Source organism: Aulostomus chinensis, chromosome 7, assembly GCF_037954235.1.
Source record: "Aulostomus chinensis isolate RoL2024-O1b breed Wild chromosome 7, RoL_Achi_v1.0, whole genome shotgun sequence".
NCBI classification, from domain to species: Eukaryota; Metazoa; Chordata; class Actinopteri; order Syngnathiformes; family Aulostomidae; genus Aulostomus; species Aulostomus chinensis.
Window position 1 is genome coordinate 17527746 of NC_141326.1, and position 24958 is coordinate 17552703.

A 24958-nucleotide genomic window follows, 5' to 3' on the forward strand; every position below is an offset into this window, starting at 1 on the left:
GCTAGTATCAGTTAGCATTAGCAACAAGTTGAACTTAAGCTGAAACTCCACAAATTCCCGAGAGATGCGAAGATGGAGGCAAAATATATTGTTCATACGATATTATTCATATGACATGATGGAGTTTGACCAACATAATGAAGCTGAAACACACTGGCAGTGTCATAACATGAAATCTTGGCTGTGTGATGCTAACAGTCAAAGATGATTGACAGGTGAATGTTGTGATATGATTGGTTGAATTTTCTTGGAACATGCTGATGTAAAATATAGTTTACAGGAAGAAAAATATATTTGACTGAAATCTAAAGAAACCGATTTGGGGAAATTTTTGGCATATATTGTTGAAAAGGTCAACAGTGTAATTTACTATGTGAATAAAAGATCTGAACTAAAAGGGTTAAAAAAGCATTTTTCATTTCAGATTAGCTTACATACTCTCATACTTTAAAGGGATATTTCAGAGGGGCAGTGGTTACATTAGAAGCCCTGCAGCTCAGAAATAATTGACATTTTTTGGCAATACACAACTGGCCAGGCACACTTGTCTTAAAAAAGAATAAAGCTGGTAATGAAATAGCACACACAAACCACCACACACAAAAAAATCATTTTATGAGAAAGCATTATTATTATTTTGAAAACGACTCCAACTGGGTATGTATCTACCAATGTTTCTAAAAGAAAAAAAATCAATGCAATGTCGAAAAATAAGACTGCAAGATTTCCCTGTGGTTGCAGTAATCACAACACTCATGAGAACCTGTTGGGACTGACTGTTTGCTCTAAGAAATTGGGTTGCAGTGTCATCTAAATTGAGGTACAGTAGCAAACAACTAAGAAACTGACAGTGGCTGTAAAAAGATTGATAGTAGTCTGTAGAAACACAAAAGCAGTACTTTAAATCAATATAACTACAACTTTTGGGGTCATAATAGTATTACAATTATGTACATCACACATGCTGAAGTATTTCTGCAGCTGATCAGTGAATGAGTGAAGGTGCCTGATTGATCCGATCTTTGAGTGCGTGTGTGTGTGTTTGTGTGTGCGCGTGCGCGTGTGTGTCATGTGTCAGGGCCTTGGCTTTGCAATGCATTGATTCGACCTCTCCTTCCTTTCATCCATGCACTCTTATTGTCAGAATGCTGCTGCAGACCGCCTCATATCATTAATCAATTATTCACCAGAAGCCTGTTAATGTTTAATGAGTGAGGCTGCTGCGGTCAATTACTAATGAATTGTGGTCGTGGTGAGAAAGAGGAGAGGCCAAGTCAGATACTGTACACACCGTGTTTGTGTGTTCAAAGTGTGTACATGTATGCTTGTGTGCCCTTGTAAAAGCATACACATGTGGAGTGTGAATGAGTGTGTATCATGTATAATTTGATCATGAAGCAGGGCTGGAGGTTTTTTTTTTTCAGCATTTAAGCATTTAAATAAAATCACATTTGCTTACATACTCTTATACTTTAAAGTTGTTTTTGTTTCTTGTTGAAAGATGACACTTTGGCATTGTGCTGTTCACAGTAATTAAATTCTATTGGTAACAGATTTTTAGGAAAATTTGGTTCATTAAATAACTTGATTTTGCAAGACTTAACCAAATGTTGTTTTTTTTTCCGACAGACCATTAAAAATCGCAGCAAGTCAAATTTGGGTTCAAGCCCCTCGAATAGAAAGTGTGTGCGTGTCGCTGCTCAATAAGAAAGTCAACAGCGAAGTTTTTGTGCATTTCTAAGTTTGTTTGTGCTTTTGTGTATCTCTTTTGTTGTTTCGAGTCCAGATGAACATGAGTCAGGTCAGTGCATATCCTGTGACGGGTGTGTGTCCTGCAGGCTGTTGGCCATGCCTCTGTGACCAGGATAATGAGAGACCAACCCCCTACCCCCATGGAGCCATAAACAGCCCAAAACAACATTACCAACCATATGTTTTGCATACACACTCTTACATAAACCATTTATTCTTCGGTGTCTGAAACTGTGCCGGAAACCTGAAGCTGAGCTAAATGCTAACAGACCGCGTTCAGAAGATTTGTCACTGTAGAGTAGCGATGGATGGGAATAGAGTCTGTTGTTAAGTTCCAATGGGGGATGAGGTTGGAAGTTGGTAGGAATGGAGGCTTAAAGCCTGATTTATGTGAGGAATCACCACAGACAATGACTGGTCCGCTTCTTAACATAACTTATCTTCTGATGTATTTCGGCAGTTTAATTTTCCCCACCATCTCCTGTTCTCATCTTTTTTCTATGTAATATTTATTTCAATGAGTGCAGTGGTCAACAGTGCAGTGGTCAGCACTGTCGCCTCACAGCAAGAAGGTTCCGGGTTTGAGCCCCAGCTCCAGCACGGGATCTTTCTGTTTGAGTCTCCATGTTCTCCCTGTTCCTGTGTGGGTTCTCTCTGGTACTCCAGCTTCCTCCCACAGTCCAAAGACATCAAGAGGGGACGAGGCTGATTGATACTCTAAATTGACCGTAGGTGTGACTGTGAGTGTGAATGGTTGTCTGTCTCTATGTGTTGGCCCTGCGATGGACTTGGACCTTGGACCTGTCCAAGGTGAACCCCGCCTCTCGCCCGAAAGCTGCCGGGATAGGCTCCAGCCCCCCGTGACCCTTAACAGGATAAGCAGTAGAAAATGGATGGATGTATTGATGGATGGAATCATTTCGTAGCTCCAACTTTTGCAGCTGCTATTGTAGTACACAAAGAACCTCATTATATTCGCTTATGTGCTCCTCATCTGTCTCAGTGGTGCAATTGCAGCCTGACTGAAAGACACTACCTCCAAAATACAAATGCCCACAACGACATTGGTTACATGAGTACTCTAGTCTACTCTTATGTAGCCCAAAATTGCCTAATCTGTCCAAAATGCACGTCATTCATGAACAGACTTCTTGCTGTGCACTTCTACAACATTACCATGGTTTACGGGTCCGAGTATGTCTGACTCAAAAAAGCCAAAACACGGCATGAGATAGGGTGAGACAGGACTCCTGTGCCACCGGCTGTGACAGCAAAATAATTCATTCACAAAGTTTGCATTCACTTGCCATTGCCACCGCCTCGTCCAGAACACACACTTAAAATGATCAGGTTCAATAAATTGTTTTTTTTATCCGTCCGTCTATTCTAAAATTCTTCCCACTGTACCGAGTATACACTTGAAATCACCTTATCTCTGAAAGTCCCTACCGCACTCTGATCTGCTACATCAATATCACCTTATACAAACAGATCAAAATGTGTTTTTCTGCAAGTTTTCGGTTAGGCTGTTAGTAACATATTCATTGTAGAAACAGTATTTTTGTTGAAAGTGCTCGTGTAAGATCTTAGACTTGCTATGTCCAAAAGAGGTGTCTTTCTCATACAATTTGTTAACAAATTCATTAAAATTAGGCTAAAAATTAAAGTAAGGACTTCCCTTTTGCCAAGACAATCCATCCACCTAATAAGAGTTCCATATCAACATGCTGATTATTGCACAGCTGAGCTTTGGGCTGGTCACAGTAAAAGAACATTCTCGAATGTGCGGTTTCATCACACAACCTCAGATTCATTAGATGTCACAAAGTTTAAGGGAGCATGCGATTGTTTTGCTGACCGCAGGAATATCCATCAGGGCTGTTGCCCATCAATTGAATATTTATTTTACTATCAAATGAACAGAGCGATGTCATTTCCAAGAATTTTCAAGTACATCGGAGCGGCCTTGAAACCACAGGACGCCCCGGGTCAACACTGATCTTTGTCATCGTGAGCGGTCTGCAGTGGCAGTGAGGTTATGGAATGGGCAGGCATAAGCTTTGGTCAGCAAACACAGGTGCATTTTACTGATGGCACATTGAATGTACAGAGATACAGTGACAGGGTATCTGCTGCCATCACCTCATGTTACAGCACAATAATATAAATGATCTGGACGCAGTTCCTTGAAGATGAAAACGTCCGAGTTATTCCACAAAGCCTGCATCCTCAGCAGACATGGCACCCACTGAGCATGTTTGGGATGTATGACAGCGTTTTCCAAGTCCTGCCAATATCCAACAGCTTGGCACAGCCGTCGTAGAGGAGTGGATGAACATTCCTCAGGCTACAATCAACCACCGCCATCAACTCAATGTCAAGGAGATATGTCACACTGCATGAAGCTAACACATTTTTAAACACATTGAGTATATGCCTGTCTCATGACATGTGCAACATAAATACATTTGACTTGACTTGCCCTAGGCTTGAAGGAGACAGGATTGGAGCCTAGCTTTGGGATAAACTGCCTGAGGCCTAGCTTCAGGGTCAAAAGGTTTAGGGGGGAGAAAAGAAAGCTGACCATTGTCTCTCTCCCTGACTCAACACTGTTTTAGATATTCATGGCTTTAAATCAATTATGGTAAAAAAAAAAAACAAAACCCTCAATGGTGAGGCTGTGACCTTAATTGTATCAGGGTCCACATTATTTAACCAGATGACCATGAGGCTAAGTACAACCTTCCTTTAGCTGGCCACAGAGGGATTTTAAATTTGCGATTTCTGTGTCGCTCACATCACCTTCACTGGAGCTATGAGTCCAACTCCAGCACTCCACACAGAGGCCTGCCTGAAATTAAGCAACAGGACCAACTGTTAACAGTTTGTCTAATCAAGAACTGAGGGATTCACCTTCTCTATCCTCTTTCAAACTTCAGCCTACTTATTTTACAAATCACAAACTTATACTGGGCGGCACGGTGGTGCAGTGGTCAGCACTGTCGCCTCACAGCAAGAAGGTTCCAGGTTTGAGTCCTGGCTCCAGCGCAGGATCTTTCTGTGGGAGTCTGTATGTTCTCCCTGTTCCTGTGTGGGTTCTCTCTGGTACTCCAGCTTCCTCCCACAGTCCAAAGACATCAAGAGAGGACGAGGCTGATTGATACTCTAAATTGGCCGTAGGTGTGACTGTGAGTGTGAATGGTTGTCTGTCTCTATGTGTTGGTCCTGTGTTGGCCTGGTGACCTGTCCAGGGTGAATCCAACCTCTCACCCGCAGTCAACTAGGCTCCAGCCCCCCATGACCCTGAACAGGATAAGCAGTAGAAGATGGATGAACTTTTATTTTGAATTTGCTGCATCAGTCATATTTGTTTGGCAATCTTTAAACAAAAGGAAAAATTTCACTGTTGACTTCCAAATGAATCACTTCAGTACTCAACACAAGCTGTTGCTAATTTAATTTAAAAGTTAAGTTAAGTTCTGTTTACATACTCACCATCTCCGACGCCGCCTCTCATTCTCTCAGCTGCACGCACACTAAATGCTGCAAGACTGGCAAAAATCCTTTTGTCTACATGTTTCTGTGTGTTTCATTTTCCACAGGCAGATATTGCTGCTCCTGCCTGTATTTTTAATGAGTGATTGATCATCTGTAACATTTTAGTCCCGCCTCATATCATCATCGAAAACAAAACATAGATTTTGTCTTAGTTTCCATTATCAATGATCTCGTCATAGTTTTGCAGGTGATTGTTGAGCAGGCTGTCAGGCTGAGGCGACGATCACAGTTGAGGAGAATTAAAGCCAGTATCCAGCTGGAGACCCTGAAGACAAACAAATTTGGTGAATCATTTGGAAAACACAGGTATTAATCTAGAAAGCCCAATACTGAGGTGCCAAGAGGGTATCTCCCACCTCCGGGACCTGGACCTGATGAGCTGTTGGCAGGCAGGTTAGCTGATGACACATGGTGAAGCAAGGAAGTAGGAGAGGCAAGGCAAGGCAAGTTTATTTGTATAGCACATTTCAGCAACAGGGCAATTCAAAGTGCTTTGAGAGGGAGAACTATGCAAAACACACACACACGCAGAAGGGAGAGAGAGAGCGAGAGAGAGAGATATGGGAGATGTCGACACAAGGGAAAGACTATACTCACGAGCTGTGACAATTCTGTATCTCAAGTAAAAATTGGCTAAAACATTCAAAGGAGTCCCCTTGTCCTCTTGGCCACATCACAAGTGACCAGACTGACCAAAGCAAATGGAAGCTTGTGGTTCAAAGTAGCTCTGTTGTCTAACCAACACTGGGCACACTTCTTAGCACACTCACTAGTTTGTGTGAAGCTTCATCCATCACGAGGCCAAGACAGGACAGAGGACCATGGGAAATGAAGCATGGCTAATTCTATTAGTGCGGGGACACAAACAATCTGTGGGGAATGAAAGAAGGAAACATAATCCCAGTGGATCCACTTCCTGCTGCATGAGCTGAAACAGCTCACCCTGATGAGGCAAAACATTACATTTCTGCATTCTACGAAAATAAAAACTCACACACTTTGGCCTCATGGGTGCAGATTGTGCCATCCAGCATGCTTCAACTGGTCCATTTATATTCCCTATCACATCAGTATCTCCCTCATCATCATTTTGTTTTCCTATCACTCTTTTTTTCAGCTTTTGGCCGGGCTGTGTCACCGTCTATGGGGAAAGGCTTGTCACAAAGCTCTCTCGCTGAGGGACCCTTATGGGACAAAGCTGGCTTTCTAGGCTTTCTGCATATATGCATGCCATGCAAACAATGAGGCCCTTATTAGAGCGGCCAGCATCTCCGAGCTGGAACGGCAGGGATGAGGGATGAAGTCAGGGAAAGCTATGACTGACACTAGGCATTAGAGTGTGTGTGTGTGTGTGTGTGTGTGTGTGTGTGTGTGTGTGTGTGTGTGTGTGTGTGTGTGTGTGTGTGTGTGTGTGTGTGTGTGTGTGTGCGCGCGCTTCCCACCTTGTGCATTTGTGTCACAGAGGTGTGAAGTAGATGCTTTTAGCCTTCCTCCCTCCTTTGGTTTAGTAATCAATCTCTGCAAACCATCCAAAGCTTGTCATCACAGACAATTTTCAGATCCCACATGGTGAAACACACTTTGACAAGCTGGTCAGAAACTTTTGCCTCCTGTGAACATACATCACCATTTAAAACAGACAAATCCACATACTGTGGCCTGTAGCGCCAATCAAAAAAACAAAAACAGCTTGAAGAAAGCCCTTAGACAGTGTATCTCTATGCACTTGACTAACTTTACAATCCAGAAATCAGGCCTTCTCTAGACTGAGTGGCTGTGTGTGTGTGTGTGTGTGTGTGTGTGTGTGTGTGTGTGTGTGTGTTCGCGCATTTGTGTTGAGTAGAGTGAGCAAGCTCTGTGAGTCAATCATGCATGAAGAGGATTTTCTGTTCAATAGGAGCTGCACACTTGCATACTTGCATTCTAATGACTCCATGTGCATAATCATACAAACAAGTACAAATCCAAAGATGCGTGCGTACACGCACACTCACCTACACAACCACACACATACCACTAAGTGCCACTGTTCCCACGATGATAAAACAGACATGTAACTTGCAGAGAATAGAGTGCATTTGTATTTACCATTTCATGATGCCGCTGTGATGTCTAATAGGCTTCAGATTTAGACTCCTTGTCACAAATGTGAAGGTTTGTAGGTCTGGATGCGGCACTCCAAATCCTACCACTCAACTATGCAGGCAGTGCCTGAGGAAGAGGAGGCATGTACAGCATGTTTAGTGCTGTTCTCACAGTTTTTCTATGCCACTGACGTTACGTGTAATAATATATTAAAACATTGATGTATCTGGATCAAAAACAGGACACGAAATGATCTGTTTTACTCTGTATAGTTTTTAGTCGGGTTACAAGGACAGATGGATGTAGATTAATTCTGCACGTCATTCTGCACCTCAAACACTATAACATTCAATGAGAGCATAGCTCTCTCTCTCTCTCTCTCTCTCTTCCCCCTCTCTCCCCTCACTCTCTTTCTCTCACTCTGTATCTCTCTATTCCACCCTCTCTCCTCACTTAATGCTTGAGTTGTTGTTCTGAGTGGTAAACATGTGCTAAGGAGGGGTGAATGGCTAAGTTTTCTTTTTATCCAATAAAAATGTCTCCTTGCCAGATCGATTGTTGTTGCTAGGAGACTGAAGCATCCTTTGGCAAGGGGCTACAGCTCTCCGCGTCTGTTGTTGCCTCACCATCTCTCTCTCTCTCTCTCGCTCTCGCTCTCTCTTTCCCCTCACGCGCGCGTGCACGCGCTCTCTCACACACACAACCACGGGGCTGGCGCGCAGAGCTGTGGCGCCCATCCTCTCTCAGAGCGACTCCTCCGAGGGATCAGGAGTAGACTAAGTTAAACTTCCAGCAGCTTAAAAATTGTGTGCAGCCTTTGAAGGATCCAAGACGCCGAGGTAGGTCAAATATAACAGATTCCTCACTAGTGGACAGATGTGGGGCATTCTTAGATTACGGTTTAGGCGTAAAGTGCGGTGACAATGGTCAGCCCGGGTCTGCTCGAGCGCACGTTAGCCAATCCTACGTTGGGGACTAATTTGCTTTGAACTTTGCGCAGGATTTAAACGGGCAGTTGTACTGCATAAACGTGGCTGGAGTGTATTTTTTTTAACCAGGTGGCTCTACTCATAGCGGGATGATCTGAATAAAAAGCACTGGTTGTCCATCTCTGCAGCAGATGCATGATAAAATACAGAAGGTGAAACAATGATCTGCAGTTGCGTATTTTACGCTGCGTGGAGAAGTTATTTGGGTTCACGGACTGCACTAAGGCACATCCCGCGGTTTATCTTCATTTCTTCTCTGTTAGAAATGGGCGGGTAGTCCGTGTAGGCTTACAGGTGGATCTGACGACCGGATCTGTGGTCACTGTTTATCCGTTTGCTTCTGAAGAGCTACTCCACACCTTGCGCCACGGAGAAGCGCATGGACCTGTACAGGTGCAGGAGGACCTAAAATGTCTGAAAATCAAACGTTACACATGCAGCTAGACTAGACTCCTTTTTATACACCTGTCAGCTTCCATCCAACACCCCCAACCCCCTCCAAAGTGTCGACTTTAAACGCGTTGTAGAGACTGCTGAAGACGTTCCTGCACATATCCTCTCACCCGTTTTTTTTTTAATTTAAGTTCAAATAACACATTTGATTTCCAGCGGAAAATGAATGCCCTGCAGAGAGGTGTGTCTTGAACATTCAGCTGCTACTGTAAAGAGTGACCTTGCTATATCTTCATGCAATAACTTATTTTTTCATGAAGCAACTTATTATTTACATTGATTCATTTGCTGATAACGAGTGATTCAATTTTGATTTATTTACAGACCATAATCTTTACGTGTTGATAACACTGTCATGCCTCTTTATCCACATGCTAATGATGCCATGTCTTACACTGACTGCCACATATGATAAAATATACACTTGGGCACAGTTGTTTCATTTTGAGGTTGAAGTCTATGAATTGGAAAGCAGCAAAGATGATGAGATGTAGAAGAAGTGCAATGAAAACTACAATTATGCATGAGATCTCATAATTCATCTGGTGTGATAATGACTGTTTATTACTGCATTGACACTGAGATGTTAAAATCAGGAAACAGATAAACAACAAAGTGTGCAAATATTCACTCTTTTTTTTCTTCATGTGCTTCATTAAAGACTAAACACCTCATCAGAGAAGAAGGTGGGCAAGTGGCTGTCTAATTGCATTAAATCATCATAATAATTTGTTGTGGGCAGTAATGACAAAATTGTTGAATTAATCATTAATTTACATGTTCTTTAAGGGTTGGTGTCTAATAAATGTGTTGAAGTGTGTGCGTTCATACATATACAATGAGCGTGTTTGGGAAGGAACTGTGATTTCATATAGATTTCATTCACACTTGGCTATATTGGTCAAATGCTATGAAAAGAGTGATTCGCAAGTGTGGGCGGGTATTTGGTGGCTACGTTAAACCTTAAAGACACGCTTTCATATTTCATGATGGAACGTGTTCATAGAACGTGCATGTACGTGAGAGTCATGGGACCTGTGTGTGTGTGTGTGTGTGTGTGTGTGTATGTGTGTGTATACATGCATGGATCTGGCCTTGAGTTTCAGCATTTTTGTGCTGGTAAATATGCTTACTTGAGCTTGTGTTTGGGCACCTGTGTGTGTGTGTGTGTGTGTGTGTGTGTGTGTGTGTGTGTGTGTGTTTGTGTGTGTGTGTGTGTGTGTGTGTGCGTGTGTGTGTGTGTAAAAATGGCCTTGTAGCTTCCACGCAGCGCTACTCTCTGGACTGCATGCAGTACAGAACCTCATCGTTAGCGATTTACAAGCACAGTGATGTCCTCTACTGGATATATGAATTGGCTGACTAGTTAAGTGTGGAAGTGTGTAACACAGAGTTGGGAAGGACATTAAATACCGGTTGCAGCATCATCAATCAATCATTTTGACAGTTTCTTTCTCTGGTTGTTTTTTTTAACTGCTTTTAGTGCATTTGATGCATTAGACAACTGATTGGAGTGTTAGAAGATGAATGTGTCTTTCAACATGTATATTTCATGTAAATTTAACTTTAAATATCAATGTATCACAACTGGACATCAAGTTAAATCATCTCAAAACATCCATGTATTTGTTAATATGAATGTTTTGTTGTCATATTTAGAAACAAAGACGTTATTAATGCAATTCATTTCTTAATTCGCAAACAATTTTTGCATCAAGAACATACAAAAAAAAAAACATTCAGACGGAGAAATACTTTCAGGCCAATGAATATATTAATATCAGCACGTATGCATATTTCCAATCAAACATGTTTACATGCAAGCATATATGCATTCGTTCATAAACAATGAGCCTTGTTCATGAATGTTCTCACACACGGATTGGTTAATACATATTTTTAGGATTTTTTTTAGCCCTCATTTTAGTCTTACAGACGGGAAGCAAAGCCTGATGAGTCCTGGTTCCTCCTTGCTCCTGACATCTATTGTGTACCACTTGTAAACGTCTGGGAAATGTTCGAGCTGTGGTGTTCTGCTTTCACTCTTTACACCAGAGTAGTAATAGATTTTCTTTTTTGTTTTGACTTGTTTTTTCTCACCTGCATCGCAAAGCCATGTTGCTTTCCACATTTTTTGGGCATACATAGGTCATACTTGTGTGAATGTGTCAGTGGTTGTGATTCCTCATACATGCATTCAGCGCAGCTCAGGCTCATCATGCATACATCACTGCAGCATGAATTATGTTTCATCATGATGAATTAGTACACTGTAAATTTAAAAATTGCATAAGTTGCAGGTCCTAAAGCAAAATGTGACATTTGAATGATATTTCCTCTGCTGCTTTTTTAGGTATAACCACATTTCTGACATCACACCTGCAGCAAAGTACCTCTCTGCTTCAATAAAGTATCACGGTCATTTTAGCTCATTCGTTTAAGCAGAGTTAATCAATATCACCAACCCACGAAGCGCAGCGCCCTAGCATCTAGCGCTGTGAGACACTGCTCTTAACCAAGGGACCAGTAGAAAGCTTTGGATTTGGCTCCTATGGTGGATGGGTTGAATTGAGGAAAAAAATAGTCAAATATGATCTGAGGAGTTTTTAGATTTTGATGTATGAGGAGTGCATCCTGGCAAGTTAAGCCTCCTGGATTTTCCAACCTAAGGCCAAGTCTCAATCAGGCAAATGACTATGCTCCCTTTTTTATCATGTTTTTTGTGAGGATTTCTGTTTTTTGTGTCATTTAGATGGTATATCTAGTTTTGTGTAGAGTGTTGCTTTACCACTGATTGAGCAGTAAATCAGTCTACATTGCTCCTCAAGTGTAGAGCTCTATCCACAGTATGTCCTTTGTGCCACAATGTGTAGGTATGTTTTTCCCTTTTGCTGTGCATTCGTCAAACTAATAAACCTTAAAAGCTTTTCCAAATGAAGAGCCTCTTGGTTGCCCTCTTTTTTGGTATCAGGGCGGATCACCCGTGTACAAAGAGCACCTTTTATTTACACACCTCCTAAAGATACTCTCCTTTTTTCTTCGGTTTGACGAATGTTTTTCAAGAAAAGCGAGTACGCACAGATTTGTTTCAGTTTGTCAGTTGTTTCTCAGTTATCTGATGATAAAGATGAACTATCCTGCTACATTTAAATGTATCCCGGTCTATTTTCCAATGTGTATTGCATGTTTTAAGTGTCAGTATGAATCCATCTGAAAAAGTGCTGGAAAAATGTGTACCTCTCTAAAATGGTGAGGTGAAAGATAGTCTCTGAAAGTGTGATCAAGCCCCTCCATTCACACATCTGCATCACCACTCAATATTCTATGAGAGTTATACGTCAAAAAGCAGCCAAGTTTGAGACAATCTACGGATGGATTTTTATCTTTCGCTCTGGTCTTTTTTGTCTTTGGGTTCATGTGTTTATCAGCTCTGAGGACAGTCGACGGGTGAAGAAGACAACACCGCCTCTGGACTGAAAAGAAGGGATGGAAACATGGGATCTAATCCCAGCAGAGCCAAGAGGACTCTAATACACAAGTAAAAATCAGGTAGGTCACTAGAAATCTCCCTATTTCTCTAAAATGTGTCACTCAGTTTATCCATTCAAAAGTGCTCAACTTGCTTGTGTTGATCTTGTATTATGGCATCAAGCATTTTTTTCAGTTAGACTAATAATTAATGGTGTGGATACACTGAATTTTCTCTAAAATTCACCACTTTTGTACTATGCTTGACACTTCAATGTATTTACGCGTGTAAAAGGGCTACTTTGAAGCATAACCAGATAGCTCTATTGATTTACTGATATTATATGCCGAGAGAGAGGAAGAAAGTCACGGTAAGGAGGCAGGTTGGGGCTGTAGATGGGTCTGTAGTGCGGGAGACAGGGTTTTAAAAGTGCTCATTTGAACCCGGACCACGACATTTCCTTCAATGGGTTTTCATACCTAAACCTAACCAGACCTTAATCATAGCAGTGGTCAGGTCACAACAATAAATACCACACATTTCACTTAAATTCCAGAAAATTAGAGAGAGAGAAATAATGTGAATCTGCTTGTTACCATCCAGGGTTTGATATTGAACTTGACCCCATAGCTTCAATACTTAACGCTTTGGCAGCAATTTATTCTAACCTGAATGCTTCGTCTTGAGTTCAACCCAAAACCAAACCACCACTTATTTCTAATCCCAACCTTAAAATCAGGTCTTAACTGTCCCCCAAGCAGCCGTATAAAATTGACACATTTCAGCCCTGCAAAGTATGTTGGGCCTCATTCTATAGTGGGCTCCCAGCTCCCAGTGATTTTTGGACCCCAAAAGATGAAGGGGGGGGGGGGTGAACACACACATACACACACATATGCAATGTTGGCACTGATCTGTTCATGACTGACATTCTCCCTTCTCTACATTCACAGACATTCACACACATTCGTACACTCAGGGGATGAGGCAGGGAAAGGGCAGTGGGATGTACAGCTGTGATGGTGTGTCTCAGAGAGAGATCAGACTCTTTAATAAATGATGAGCTCGAGCAGTGTGTGTGTGTGTGTGTGTGTATGTGTGTGTGTGTGTGTGTGTAAGGTGGCTCACTGGTCATGCAGTGGCTTCTATCAGATAAATAAGTCATGATAGTTTGTTCAAATTTGGATGTTTTGACTCACTGGGTTCAACAGTTTTAGACCGGTAATAGTTGAGAAATCACCATGATACAAATCAAACCATAAGATGTAAAAGTGGGTCAATGTTTGGAAGGGCGAATCTATGACAAGAAGAATCGGCACAAGCAGTTCCGTTTCATATTCTGTTTGATGGAGCCTGGTGAGTGTGTGTGATTGTTGACATAAAAAATGGCTGAGGTTGTTCCTTTTCCATTGTTCCAAGCCCAAGAAACACGCCACATACCACGTAAATAATGAATTCTAGTTACATGAATACATAAATAAATTCATTTAATTCTGTGACATACCACTGAAATGGTCCATGCCATGTAGGATTACACGACATCTAATATCATCACCAAATTCAACATAAAGGTTTAGATTTTAGGAGAAAATATCATCCTGAAACAAGCAACACACGGTACGCTCTGGGAAGAAGAAGTGTTACATGTATACAGAACTGATGTTTACAGCATAAGAATTCAAATGTTTTAACGTATTTTGAATATATGATCATGGAAAATATACATTAAGTATTGCGAACAGCGTCTTGGGTAGTTTGCAGATATTACACACTGTTGCTCTTATCTGTAACATTTCATGTTTAATATACAAAACATGCACACGATCTAACATAAAAACGGGTTTCCTGGTAAATTAAAGAGTCTCAGAATGTCTAGAGATGAGAGGAAACCCTCTGTTTTTAATAGATAATGTGTGAAATCTCACTCAAGCTGGGAAATGGAAATCCTCCCAACTGAAAAGTCCTTTGTATAGGCTGATCTCTTGAATCTGCCGTCGGGTCCTGTGGGGGTGGGGCTCGAGGGTATGTGGTCACCCGACATTGTATTTCTCTGCTATCTTCAACCGCCAAAACTCCCTTGTTTTTTTTTCAGCAAAAAAACTAATTACATTGAATTTATCACCCAGAAAAAGTACCAATCCTGCTGTCGGATCATGGGATCAGCCCATGTCACTGCCCTCTAACCTTTTCTTACAGCTCCGATAACTGTATCCGGATCAGCTGACTGAATAAAAGAAACAAGAGTTTTGTGATCAGAAAAAACATGCATGCAATAAGTCTCATGAGAGAGGTTTAAGAATTGGCTGTAAATCTAAATTACTCAAAAAAAGACTGGAATTTATGTGGTTGTAACAACCAGACCAGACCAAGTTCAGTCAACAGATTAAAATGATGTAGTTGGGTGAAAAAATGTGGCCCTAGAATGAGATTTCAGCCACGTACGGCCTGTTTTTGCATACCAGGCTTTGACTTGAGGCGGCATTGCCACAAAATGATATCTAAAATCTCCTGGTATGTGGAGTTTGTTCTGTTTAATACATTCTAACAGTAGCGATAACAGAATGATGATGATTGACTGATAACATCCACAGTGGGTGATCTGAGCCTGATGGGGGAGATTGAAAAGTTCGTACATCATTTAAATTAGTCTGGAATTACTGCGGTAATTGATTTTCACACATGACGACATTAGCAGCAGCATCTCAGCCGCAGACGTTTGTGTCTCTATCCAGACTCGTCCCGTATCATCTTATGTGTGAGTTATACTGTGGTCAATAGTCTCCATTAGTCTCCACCTGTCTATTGTAACGCTGTGTACCCGTCATGTATCGACTGTGTTGACGACAGAGCGGCGGGGTGTGAACATGAATTAAGTAGGATGTCGCAGCGCCCACGCCATGGCGAGTTTGACTGATGCTCCATGATGACTCTCAGGGTCATTACATGACAGTTAAGCTGATAGATGCCATCCACAGAGGGGTAATTCTCCTTGTGACAGGCATGCCGCCCTCTGCAGTGATGAAATACAGATCTGATAAATGTTGTCACACATTTCCCACCCCGGTCTGTTTTTAGCCTTGCTGGAACTGTGCCAACTCAGATGTGGACCACCAAAATCAAGGAATACACAGGTTGACTTAAACTTAGTCATGGTAATTCATTGATCAGACACACGTAGGGCTCATTTGAATTTTATTCATCAATCATTTAATAAACAGCAACATACTGACACCCTGTTGTGTTGTTGTTTGACAAATAATTAAAACCACATCACATTAATTTGAAACAGTTCAAAAACCCGAAATTATCGTATTTGGAAAGCTGGAGTAAAAGAGCTATTAACCACATCCATTTTCTCTCAGTTAAATCAGCCTCATAGTTAATCTTTTTTGGATATTCAATGTTAAATGAGCTGTGCAACATTATGCACGATGCTGAGCTCTCCCGCTGTAGATCGTGCATGGTGCTCTCAGGTTAAAAACCTCTTTTAGTGGAGAAGCCCTTTGGAGTACGTACTACATATGAAGTGCATCGTTTAGTCTTGTATTTGCCTGAAGTACACAAGTGCTTGCATGGGTTAATCTAATTTTTATTACAAAAAAATGTACATTTTTATTCATAATAGTACGTGAAGTACTTTCTTTTCTGTTTTGAAGGCATGGCTGTGCACTTCAGTCTTTTTTTTTTTTTTTTTTAATGTCACCTATCTGCAAGGTTCAGGAAATCCATTTCAATGTTTCTAACATGATTCGGCTTTTAACCTTTGAACCTAACGCAGGTACAAAATGGACTGAGGAGTCATTAGATGAGTGCCAGGCTGTTGTCTGTTTGACTTTAAACAGATCATCAATAGTCATCTGAGATCACATGGCCTGCTTATTGATTTTGATTGGTTAATGATGAGTAATGGGGGTTTAACCCGAGCTAGCCATCGTCGGCTTATACATATATGCATGTCTTTAGCCCTTACGCCCTCCAGTATACTGTTCACTCAACTTTTGTGAGGTCTTTTCCAAATGTGATGACATTTGCTTTGTGAATGAAGAGAATACAAGTTGTTTTGGGGTGGGGTTTTTTTCTCACTGGTGTGCTTGCATAAACAGGAATGTGCTTCATGACCTGCAAGCTATTTGGCTGTTGTGTTTTGTGATATCTTACTGTCCTATTTATGGATCATCACTCTTTCTTTCTAAAACGCACTTCATAAATAATTAATGGTAGTAGCCCATTGCACCCCTTAGAAGTCTGGAACACCATGTCTACACACAAACATACTCGCTCGCCAGCTTTACAGGTATAAAACAAACGCAGTGTAAGACCTTAAATATTGTAAATCTCCCCTTCATGACCGTTATAATGTTAGGTTTTTATTGAACGCATTGAGAGATTTATTTAAATGGTCATTGTAGTGTCGATGCTCTGTTCCTAATATTTTGATATAAATGGGTTGGACAGGATATTATTCAAATAAATCAGCACCTCGCTCAAAGAGATTCAGTCAAACCTGTTCTAACCAATTATAATCCTCATGAAGTGAGGATTCATAGCAGGATTGTTTAATTTTACTGCATTTATTTTATCTAGGTGTACCTAATAAAATGTCTGGTTTACTGAACTTTTGGTTAAAATAAAATAGATGACTTCCCTACACAAAGGACTACATACATCATGTCCTCTCTTAATGAGCAGCGCTGCACTTATTTGCCCTTAAACATTAAAGTAGAGAGGAAAGTGTGTGTGAGAGAGAGCTGGAGACACACACACCAATTGGATAAATTAAGTGAAGAACCTCTGATAATGTGCAGGTCTAATTAAGGGTTCTTGTTGTTCTGTAATAACAAAGCGTCTGTTGCTCTTCTTCCTCTGTCTGTCTCCCTCTCATGACATACATTGACACACTGAGATTCACATCATCGCTGCAGCTGTGAGCTGCACAATAGACAGATAAACAAAAAAAACACTCACACACAAAAAACAAAACATGCACACACTCATACACACACACACTGGGTTGGGGCTCGTCTCTCTCCTCAATGTAGTGTGATCCATCGACCCTGCATGGTTGCTCTCAGCTGGATACGTGTCATCCACAGCAGCCCTGCCTGTTAGGGGGAGAGCGAGGTCTGTGGAGGGTGTAAAGGAGGTGGAAATAAATGGGGAGAGTAGAGCACCAGTAAGAAGAGAATGGGAGGATGCAGCGGTGATGCCATGGAGGAAGCAGAGGATGTAACATGAGAAGCAAAAAAGTAGTGTGTGTGCGTGCGTGCATGTGTGCGTGCGTGCGTGCGTGCGTTTGTGTGTGTGTGTGTGTGTGTGTGTGTGTGTGTGTGTGTGTGTGTGTGTGTGTGTGTATACAACCTCTTCACTGACTTCAGATTTGAACAGGGTCAAAGGTGAAATGTGGTTGTCTGTCAGATGCTAGTCTGCATCAAAGCTCCCACAGAGGAAGGTCAGTAGTCAGCCAGCTCCTCCATCTGATATTCCCTGCTTTTCTTTATTGACACCCAGGTTGTTGTTGGTTGTTTTTCTTTTTGTTTTGTTTTTTGGAACGGGGCTGGGGGGGGGGGGGGTGTTCTGGCTGTTATTTACTCACCTCATGTAAGTTCCCCCGTCTCTCTCTAATAGGTGTCTGTGGTGATGCTGCCATGTGCCAGCTGCCATCTGCTCTTATCCTCCCTTCTTCAGGTAAGACACTTAAATGCTTTTATGGCGTACGTGTGTGTCATAAGTGAATATATGTGCGAAGATGTAGCTCTTTGTATGACAAAACCATTCAACTCTTTTTGAAGAATCATGTTACTTTTTGAAAAATCATTCATATCTTTGTTCAGAGTTACAAAGGACAAATAAACGTTTTGCACAAAGCTACTAGACTGTTATCATAATGTCACGTAAGAACTCGTAATAAGGTAAAACAGTCAGCCTGACTCATTGCAGGCTGTCAAGGCCCAGGATTATTTTATTGTTGTTTGTGGTATTTTTTTCTGGCTTGTTGCCTGGCAACCTCATTTTGATGATATAAGGAGAAAGTCATCCTCACAAAATCCTCACCACAAAATAGTCAGGCATGTAGCTACCCGTAAATACCGAGCTTCGTTAACTTGTGATAACAAGATAAATAACCTGTTATCACAACAGAACAGTATTAAGAGGGTAGTGCAAGTATAGTCATTCTCAGATGTGCTACACTAACTGTCTTAGCAATGCTACGCTAACTGTTTCAGCAATGCTACGCTAACTGTCTCAGCAATGCTACGCTAACCGTTTCAGCAATGCTACGCTAACTTTCTCCAGCTTTATGTTTAAAGGACGGACGGATTGAAACAAAGCATCTCACGTTATCTGTCAGGAAGAAAGCAAACTAATGTTTTTCCCTCAGTTTTGAGTAGTTCATACAAAGGCACTTGTGTTGAGTGTTAGCTGACAGAAACCCTTTAAAACACTTTGAAAGACACTAATCCAACCAGCTTTAGTGCTTTGAACAGAATTTATAAGCATTATTGATGTTATTGTGAGAAAATAAAGCAAGTTTCCATAATTGAGCCGTTATCATGTCTGCCCTACAGAGAATAATGTAATTAACAATTTAATATAGCAGAGGCACTTTGAAACAAAAGTAAAAACAGGCTAATAAAAAAGTTTAAAAGGAAGCACAAAAACACTGGCATAGAGATCTGTTAGCGCATGCTTATATAGCTTATATAGACTTCTTGGAAGAATTTTTGGTCATAAAGGAAGAAGGGGCACAATGTGAAACATTTTCTGTTCACTGTGTTTGTTTTGCGGCACAGTTGCTCTTGAGACATGGAAGTTGTGTTTGGGTTCTTTCCAAGATCTTATAATGAAGCAAACATTCAATTTCAGCGAACACCATAAGAATGCTGGAAGATATTACTTGTCGCATTTCTGGGAAATTGATTTCAAGAGCTGACAATTACATGAAAGCAAGTAGGGCCACAAGTGAAACTGTTGCGAGAGTTTCTCCTCCATAAATATAGTTTTATATAACACACACACACACACGCACACGCACACACACACACACACATTCACACACATACACAAGTACATGTCCTTACTGGGATGATCCCACCCCTCCCCCTTTACCTTTACCTCAGAGTTGCCTCTGATAATGATGTATGACGTGTGTACTTCTAGGATCTCGAGTGGAATATAGGAATTCTCCATTTTTCTTCCTTATTGCACGAAAATAGACACATACTATTCCACACACACACACACACACACACACACACACACACACACACATACCTTTGTCTCATGTGTGAGAGTTTGGTCATTTAAACAATGTTTTTCTTGGGAACAAAAAACAAGAATTAAACTGCATATCTTTCAAATAAATGGCAGGTCGTAGAGACAAGAGCAACTTCCACCTTCCCTCACAAAGAACAATGTTACTTGTGTTTCATTAGTTCTCATATCTACTGATCATTTATCAAATGTCTGTCTCCTACATAGTTCCTGAACACAATAATTCAGAGCTCCGTTGGTTGAGAGAGAGGGGAGCTAAGACATAGAAATAGTCTGCTTTTAGGTCAACTCCTCAGAGAAGCAGAGGTGTGTGTTTTCGCATGCCTGTGAATGTCTGTGTGTGCATGCGTGGGTGGGTGTTTGTCTGTATGTGTGTGTCATATTACAGAGCACAGAGTGGTACAGTGAAGGTATGGCAGCTGCCTGCAGAAAAATCTGAGCTGCCTGCATCTAAGGGGTGCTTTCATCCTCCTCCCTGCCCACCAAAGAGGGGAAGCATTCTCTCCCTTTCTGTCTCTCTCTCTCTCGCTCTCTCTCTTTCGCTCTCTGTCACACACACACTCACACACAATGCATGAGTTTGGCCCACAGATGCCAGTAATCAACAGGAAACTCACAACAAGCTTGCTCTTTGGTCTAAATTGATTTTCATAATCATAACGTCAACCTCCAGCTTCTGTCTTATCTCTCCTGAGGACTGGAGAGATTGCATGAGAGACATTAGAGACAGAAACCCAAAGACAAGAAAAAAAAAGCCATTTCTCAGGGCTTTTACTGACTTTTTATTATCCAAATAGTTTTATAAACAGACAGAGAGGGACTAAGAACAGCGTATGTATTGTGTCTCACAGCCGAATATCGCAATCGATGACATCTAGTGATTTAGAATCACATTTGCATAATCTTCTGGAATTTGTGAGAAAAGGAAAGGCCCAAATCAATGCAGAGGGGGCAAAGGTCCGTTGACTTTCATATGCCATTTCCACCTCGTTTTAATATATGAACCCCCCCCCCCATCCTCTCAAAACAAACAAAAAAAACCAGCACCTTAATGCATCTAAACTCAAACATTTCAGTCTGATGACTATCAGCTCACGTATCCCCGCAAGGTGCGATGTGTACTGTTAGACAATAATCTTGAGAGGAAAATCAGCAAAGTCAAAAGGTGACTTGACTCCGCCTGTTCCCACAACCCCATCAAAGACCTTCAGACAACCTCTTCCTCAGTGACGCTCACACAGCGTCATCCCTCTTTTTTTGTACCAGATCTGCATATTAAGATTGATAATAGTAGTGGCCAGATCAAGATAGTGATTTGGCCTATTAAAAGCAAATGTAAATGCAAGGATCATAAAGACATGGCATTACCCAGATAAGATAGTTAGATACAAATTGAATTTTAATACCCAGTGGAAATGAGGTCTTTTCTGTTGAGTTGCTGAACTTAGAACAATGCAAATCTTTTTCCTACAGTTGTACAGTAATGGCTCCTCAAACCTGGAAGTAAGATAACACGGGGAAGGTCGGGGCTCAATGTCTTCTGTTAAATGCCTGTAGTAATGTTTGCAGTTCAATGTAGCTTTTCTGTTTTGCTCTACAGTATAAAATACTTAAGTAAATACCCCAGTTGGGAGGTGTTAGTATGTCTTAAAACCAGCAGTTGCTAACAAGTGGCTAAACAGAGGTTGCAGTAGTGGTGACGTCACGCATTTGTTAGTACACTGACTAATGTTAATTTTGCTCAAATAATATTTGCACTGCACTTCAGAAATCATAAAAGTGGTGTTCATTTGTGAAGATTATTAGGCTGTAACATTGAGTCAATCTGATAAAGTTGTGTTAATTTATAATTTAAAATACAGCAAAATGGTCCCATTGGCTTTTGGCAGAGGCAAACCATGTTGATGCTCACTTCAGGGTCGACCAACAAAAATACCAACTTGACTCACCAGGTAGTTCGTTAAATAGAACCATCTGGGAAGTCCTCTGAGAAAGGCACTTTCAAGAACAACAGGGGACTGGATGAAGCATCTGTCTATCAGTGGTAAAATCATGGGTTAAAGAGGGAAAACAACTTTTCCATGGAGAAAAGTGTTCGGCTGCATTCTCTGCATTTCTTTAAAAGAAATAAACATTCTCCATGTTTGATAAATCTGATGCTTCAGCAGCATCTATGCTAACCTGTTCAGAAGCTGCCATTGTTTCACTCCACTGTCACACCGAAACCCCGCCCCTCTCGCCCCAGAGGACACTGATTGGCCTGAACCAATGTTGGTGCAGACACAAGCACATAACCTAAAACTTGACATCTCATAAATCCAGCTGGCTCACAGCCTAACAAAGCAAAGCTTTGTCATCCTAAACCAAAGTTTAGATAACTCTGGTCAAACTCCCTCCAGATAGAGTACGTTGTATTATACAACTGTTTTTTGAAGGCTGAGTGTAAGTCAACCTATGATGAGCAAATTGGCATTGAAAAGCTGTGGATTGGCCCTTCAGAAGTGAGATTACTGCCTTTTGAAATTTTAGAGGTTAATGTCAGTGAGCAGGACAGTCAAAACATGGAGTGATAGCTTTGCTTGAGATAAGGAGGAGCTGTTGCCGGCTTCCTTGTTGTCAGTTAGTGTCTTTCATGGTAAATTGCATTCAGTCCTCGCGCTGTAATTATACAGGGGAGAGGAAGGGTAAGACATCTGATAAAACTCATACACACACACACACACACACACACACACACACACACACACACACACACACACACACACACACACAAAACACATACTTAGGGGTATAAACTCATGGAGGAGCCGAAAATTGTTGGAACAGAGATCAGATTAGAGAAGCTTTTCTGATTTGTGGTATGAGAAGGTTCATGTATCAACCAGCCATCTAAGCTGGCTTATCCTGCTACAACCAGGGGCAAACACACACACACACACACACACACACACACACACACACACACACACACACAGGCACAGAGGTAGGTGTTACTACCTTATTGGGGACCCGTCATTGGTATAAGAACCTAATCCTAACTACCAACCCAAAAGTCCTTATTTCACCAAGAGTGTAGATGCAGCTTTTGTCCTCAGTTGCCATTGCTATCACCAATTAAGTGTGTGTGTTTGTGTGTGTATGTGTGTGTGAGTTCTTGTACTTGCTACAATTTAAGGACTAGAATGTGCATTTAACCAACAGTATGAGGACATTTTAGCTAATCCTCACATCTTCAAAGGGCCGTTTGAAGGTCAAGACTTGGTTTTAGGGTCAAGGTTAGAATCAGGTTCTGGTTAGGTTTAGGGTCAAGGTTAGGGTCAGGCAGTCACTTGAGATGGTTAGGGTTAGGGTGAGGGGCTAGGGAATGTATTATATCAATGAAAGTCCTCACAAAGATATAAGTACAAGGATGTGTGTGTGTATGTGTCCATAAACTGCATAAATCATACTCAAACACATGCATGCATGCACACACACACACACACACACACACACACACACACACACACACACACACACACACACACAAGAGGAAGGTTTACTGGGTGATATAAGGGAGGGGAGATTGGAGAACAGTGGGGTACAATCTTCAACAATTCTATATCCCTTTTAGTCATGGCCTGGTTATATCTGTGAAGCGGAAACAACTTTGAGCCCTTGTTAACAGCATCCCCAAACTCCACTAAAGGTCCACTTTGCTGTCTTCATACTTTAGAGAAACGCTCACAAGGATACTTCATCCTGCAGCCACATTGGCAGCTTTGTGATTTGTACTGTGGCACATGAACTGACTTCTCTCTCCTCTCCTCTTCAAGCAGGACTGATGTCCAGATGGTGTGCCCCTCCATGTGTGGTCAAGTTCTGCACTCCCTGACCGTCTTATGGGCCTCAAACCGACCCAAGCATCCAAGGCTGCTGCTTCACTCACAATCCTCACTCCTTACCCTTAACCCCTCATCCCTAACCTTTACCCTTAGCCCCTCACCTCCCTCAGTCAGTCCTCTCCTCTCACCATCACAATCCTAACCCTACCTGAGCCCATCATGGTGGCCCGAGCTCTCGTCGTGGTTATGATGTGTCGAGGCGTTTTGCTGTCTATCGGGGATCCGCCTCAGTCCCGCCGAGAGATTCGCATAGAGGGTGACCTGGTGCTCGGTGGCCTGTTCCCCGTGCACGAGAAAGGTGCTGGGATGGAGGAGTGTGGGCGTGTGAATGAGGACAGAGGGATCCAGAGGCTGGAGGCCATGCTGTTCGCTATAGATAGAATCAATATGGACAACACTTTACTGCCCGGTGTCTCCCTCGGAGTCCACATCCTGGACACCTGCTCCAGAGATACCTATGCACTGGAGCAGGTTGGTGAGCACAGCCACTCCGAGAAACAACTGCAGAGATTATTTTCAGAGAATATTTCAACACGCATTTCTGCCTTTTTGTGCTACGGTTCTCCACTTAAAGCTGTAAGGTGTAACTATTGCCTCCCCCTGCTGGAATTGAGAATAGTCACAGCAATACGGAGATAAGACGTGAATACGTAGCTATTATCTTGTTTTTACTTTAAACATTCATATGAAGACAGAGTTTTTCTTCAATATACATCCATGTATTTAGTGATATATGAATGTCAAAAAATGTAATTTAATCCACATGGGTAAAGAATCCTGATTCAGATGACTTGTTTAAAAACCTGTTTATAGATTGTTATGATTAGTTTATTTGTTTATGTAGCACTTTTCTCACAGCCATTTCATAATCTGATAAAAGACTACATGAATCAAAAATACACATTTTGGTTCACAGCATTTGATATAAATTAACTCTTTGTTTATGTCCTCTAGGCTTTAGAGTTTGTAAGAGCCTCCCTCACCAAGGTGGACGACACAGAGTTCATCTGTCCAGACGGATCTTACGCTCTGCAGGACGACAGCCCGCTCGCGATAGCTGGAGTCATTGGAGGATCCTTCAGCAGCGTCTCCATCCAGGTACAGTAACACACATACAAAGTGCAGGGAGCGAACAAGTCATCGTCTAACTTGAACTATCTGGATAGCTTCTTCTCACTTCTTTTACTCATCCTTGCAGTGGACAAGAAAAGCTGACGTCCAGTCAATAGATGGCACTAGGGCGCCTGGTAATTATTTTAAGTTTGGGTGTGTTTAAATGATAACATGTAATATGTTTTAACTATGAGTGGTTATTGCACTGTCTGTCAGTTCAGACAATTTCTGACACAAGCTATGCATGTATAGCCACACACATCTACTCAATCAACGTGCTCAACACAGATGCCTGAAGGATGCACCATGTTTCAGTGGTGTGCGGGGGAGTCGGGACACCTGATATTAATGATGGACACATGTTCTCAAGGCAGTTTCAGCCA

General features: G+C 41.7%; 1 protein-coding gene across 2 annotated transcripts in view; it reads left to right on the top strand.

The window, feature by feature from the left end:
- Nucleotides 1-7933: 7933 nt before the first annotated feature.
- Nucleotides 7934-24958, top strand: part of grm3 (glutamate receptor, metabotropic 3) — a 41026-nt gene continuing 24001 nt past the window's right edge. Inside the window, exons 1-5 of one of the 2 annotated variants that reach the window (XM_086208866.1) lie at nt 7934-8234; nt 12266-12386; nt 17932-17991; nt 23394-23933; nt 24417-24560. In XM_086208866.1, the coding sequence (XP_086064992.1) occupies nt 23622-23933; nt 24417-24560 (456 nt within the window). In that variant the 5' untranslated portion in view covers nt 7934-8234; nt 12266-12386; nt 17932-17991; nt 23394-23621. The remainder of the gene's footprint in view (nt 8235-12265; nt 12387-17931; nt 17992-23393; nt 23934-24416; nt 24561-24958) is intronic. The other variant, XM_086208865.1, reaches the window with a different exon arrangement.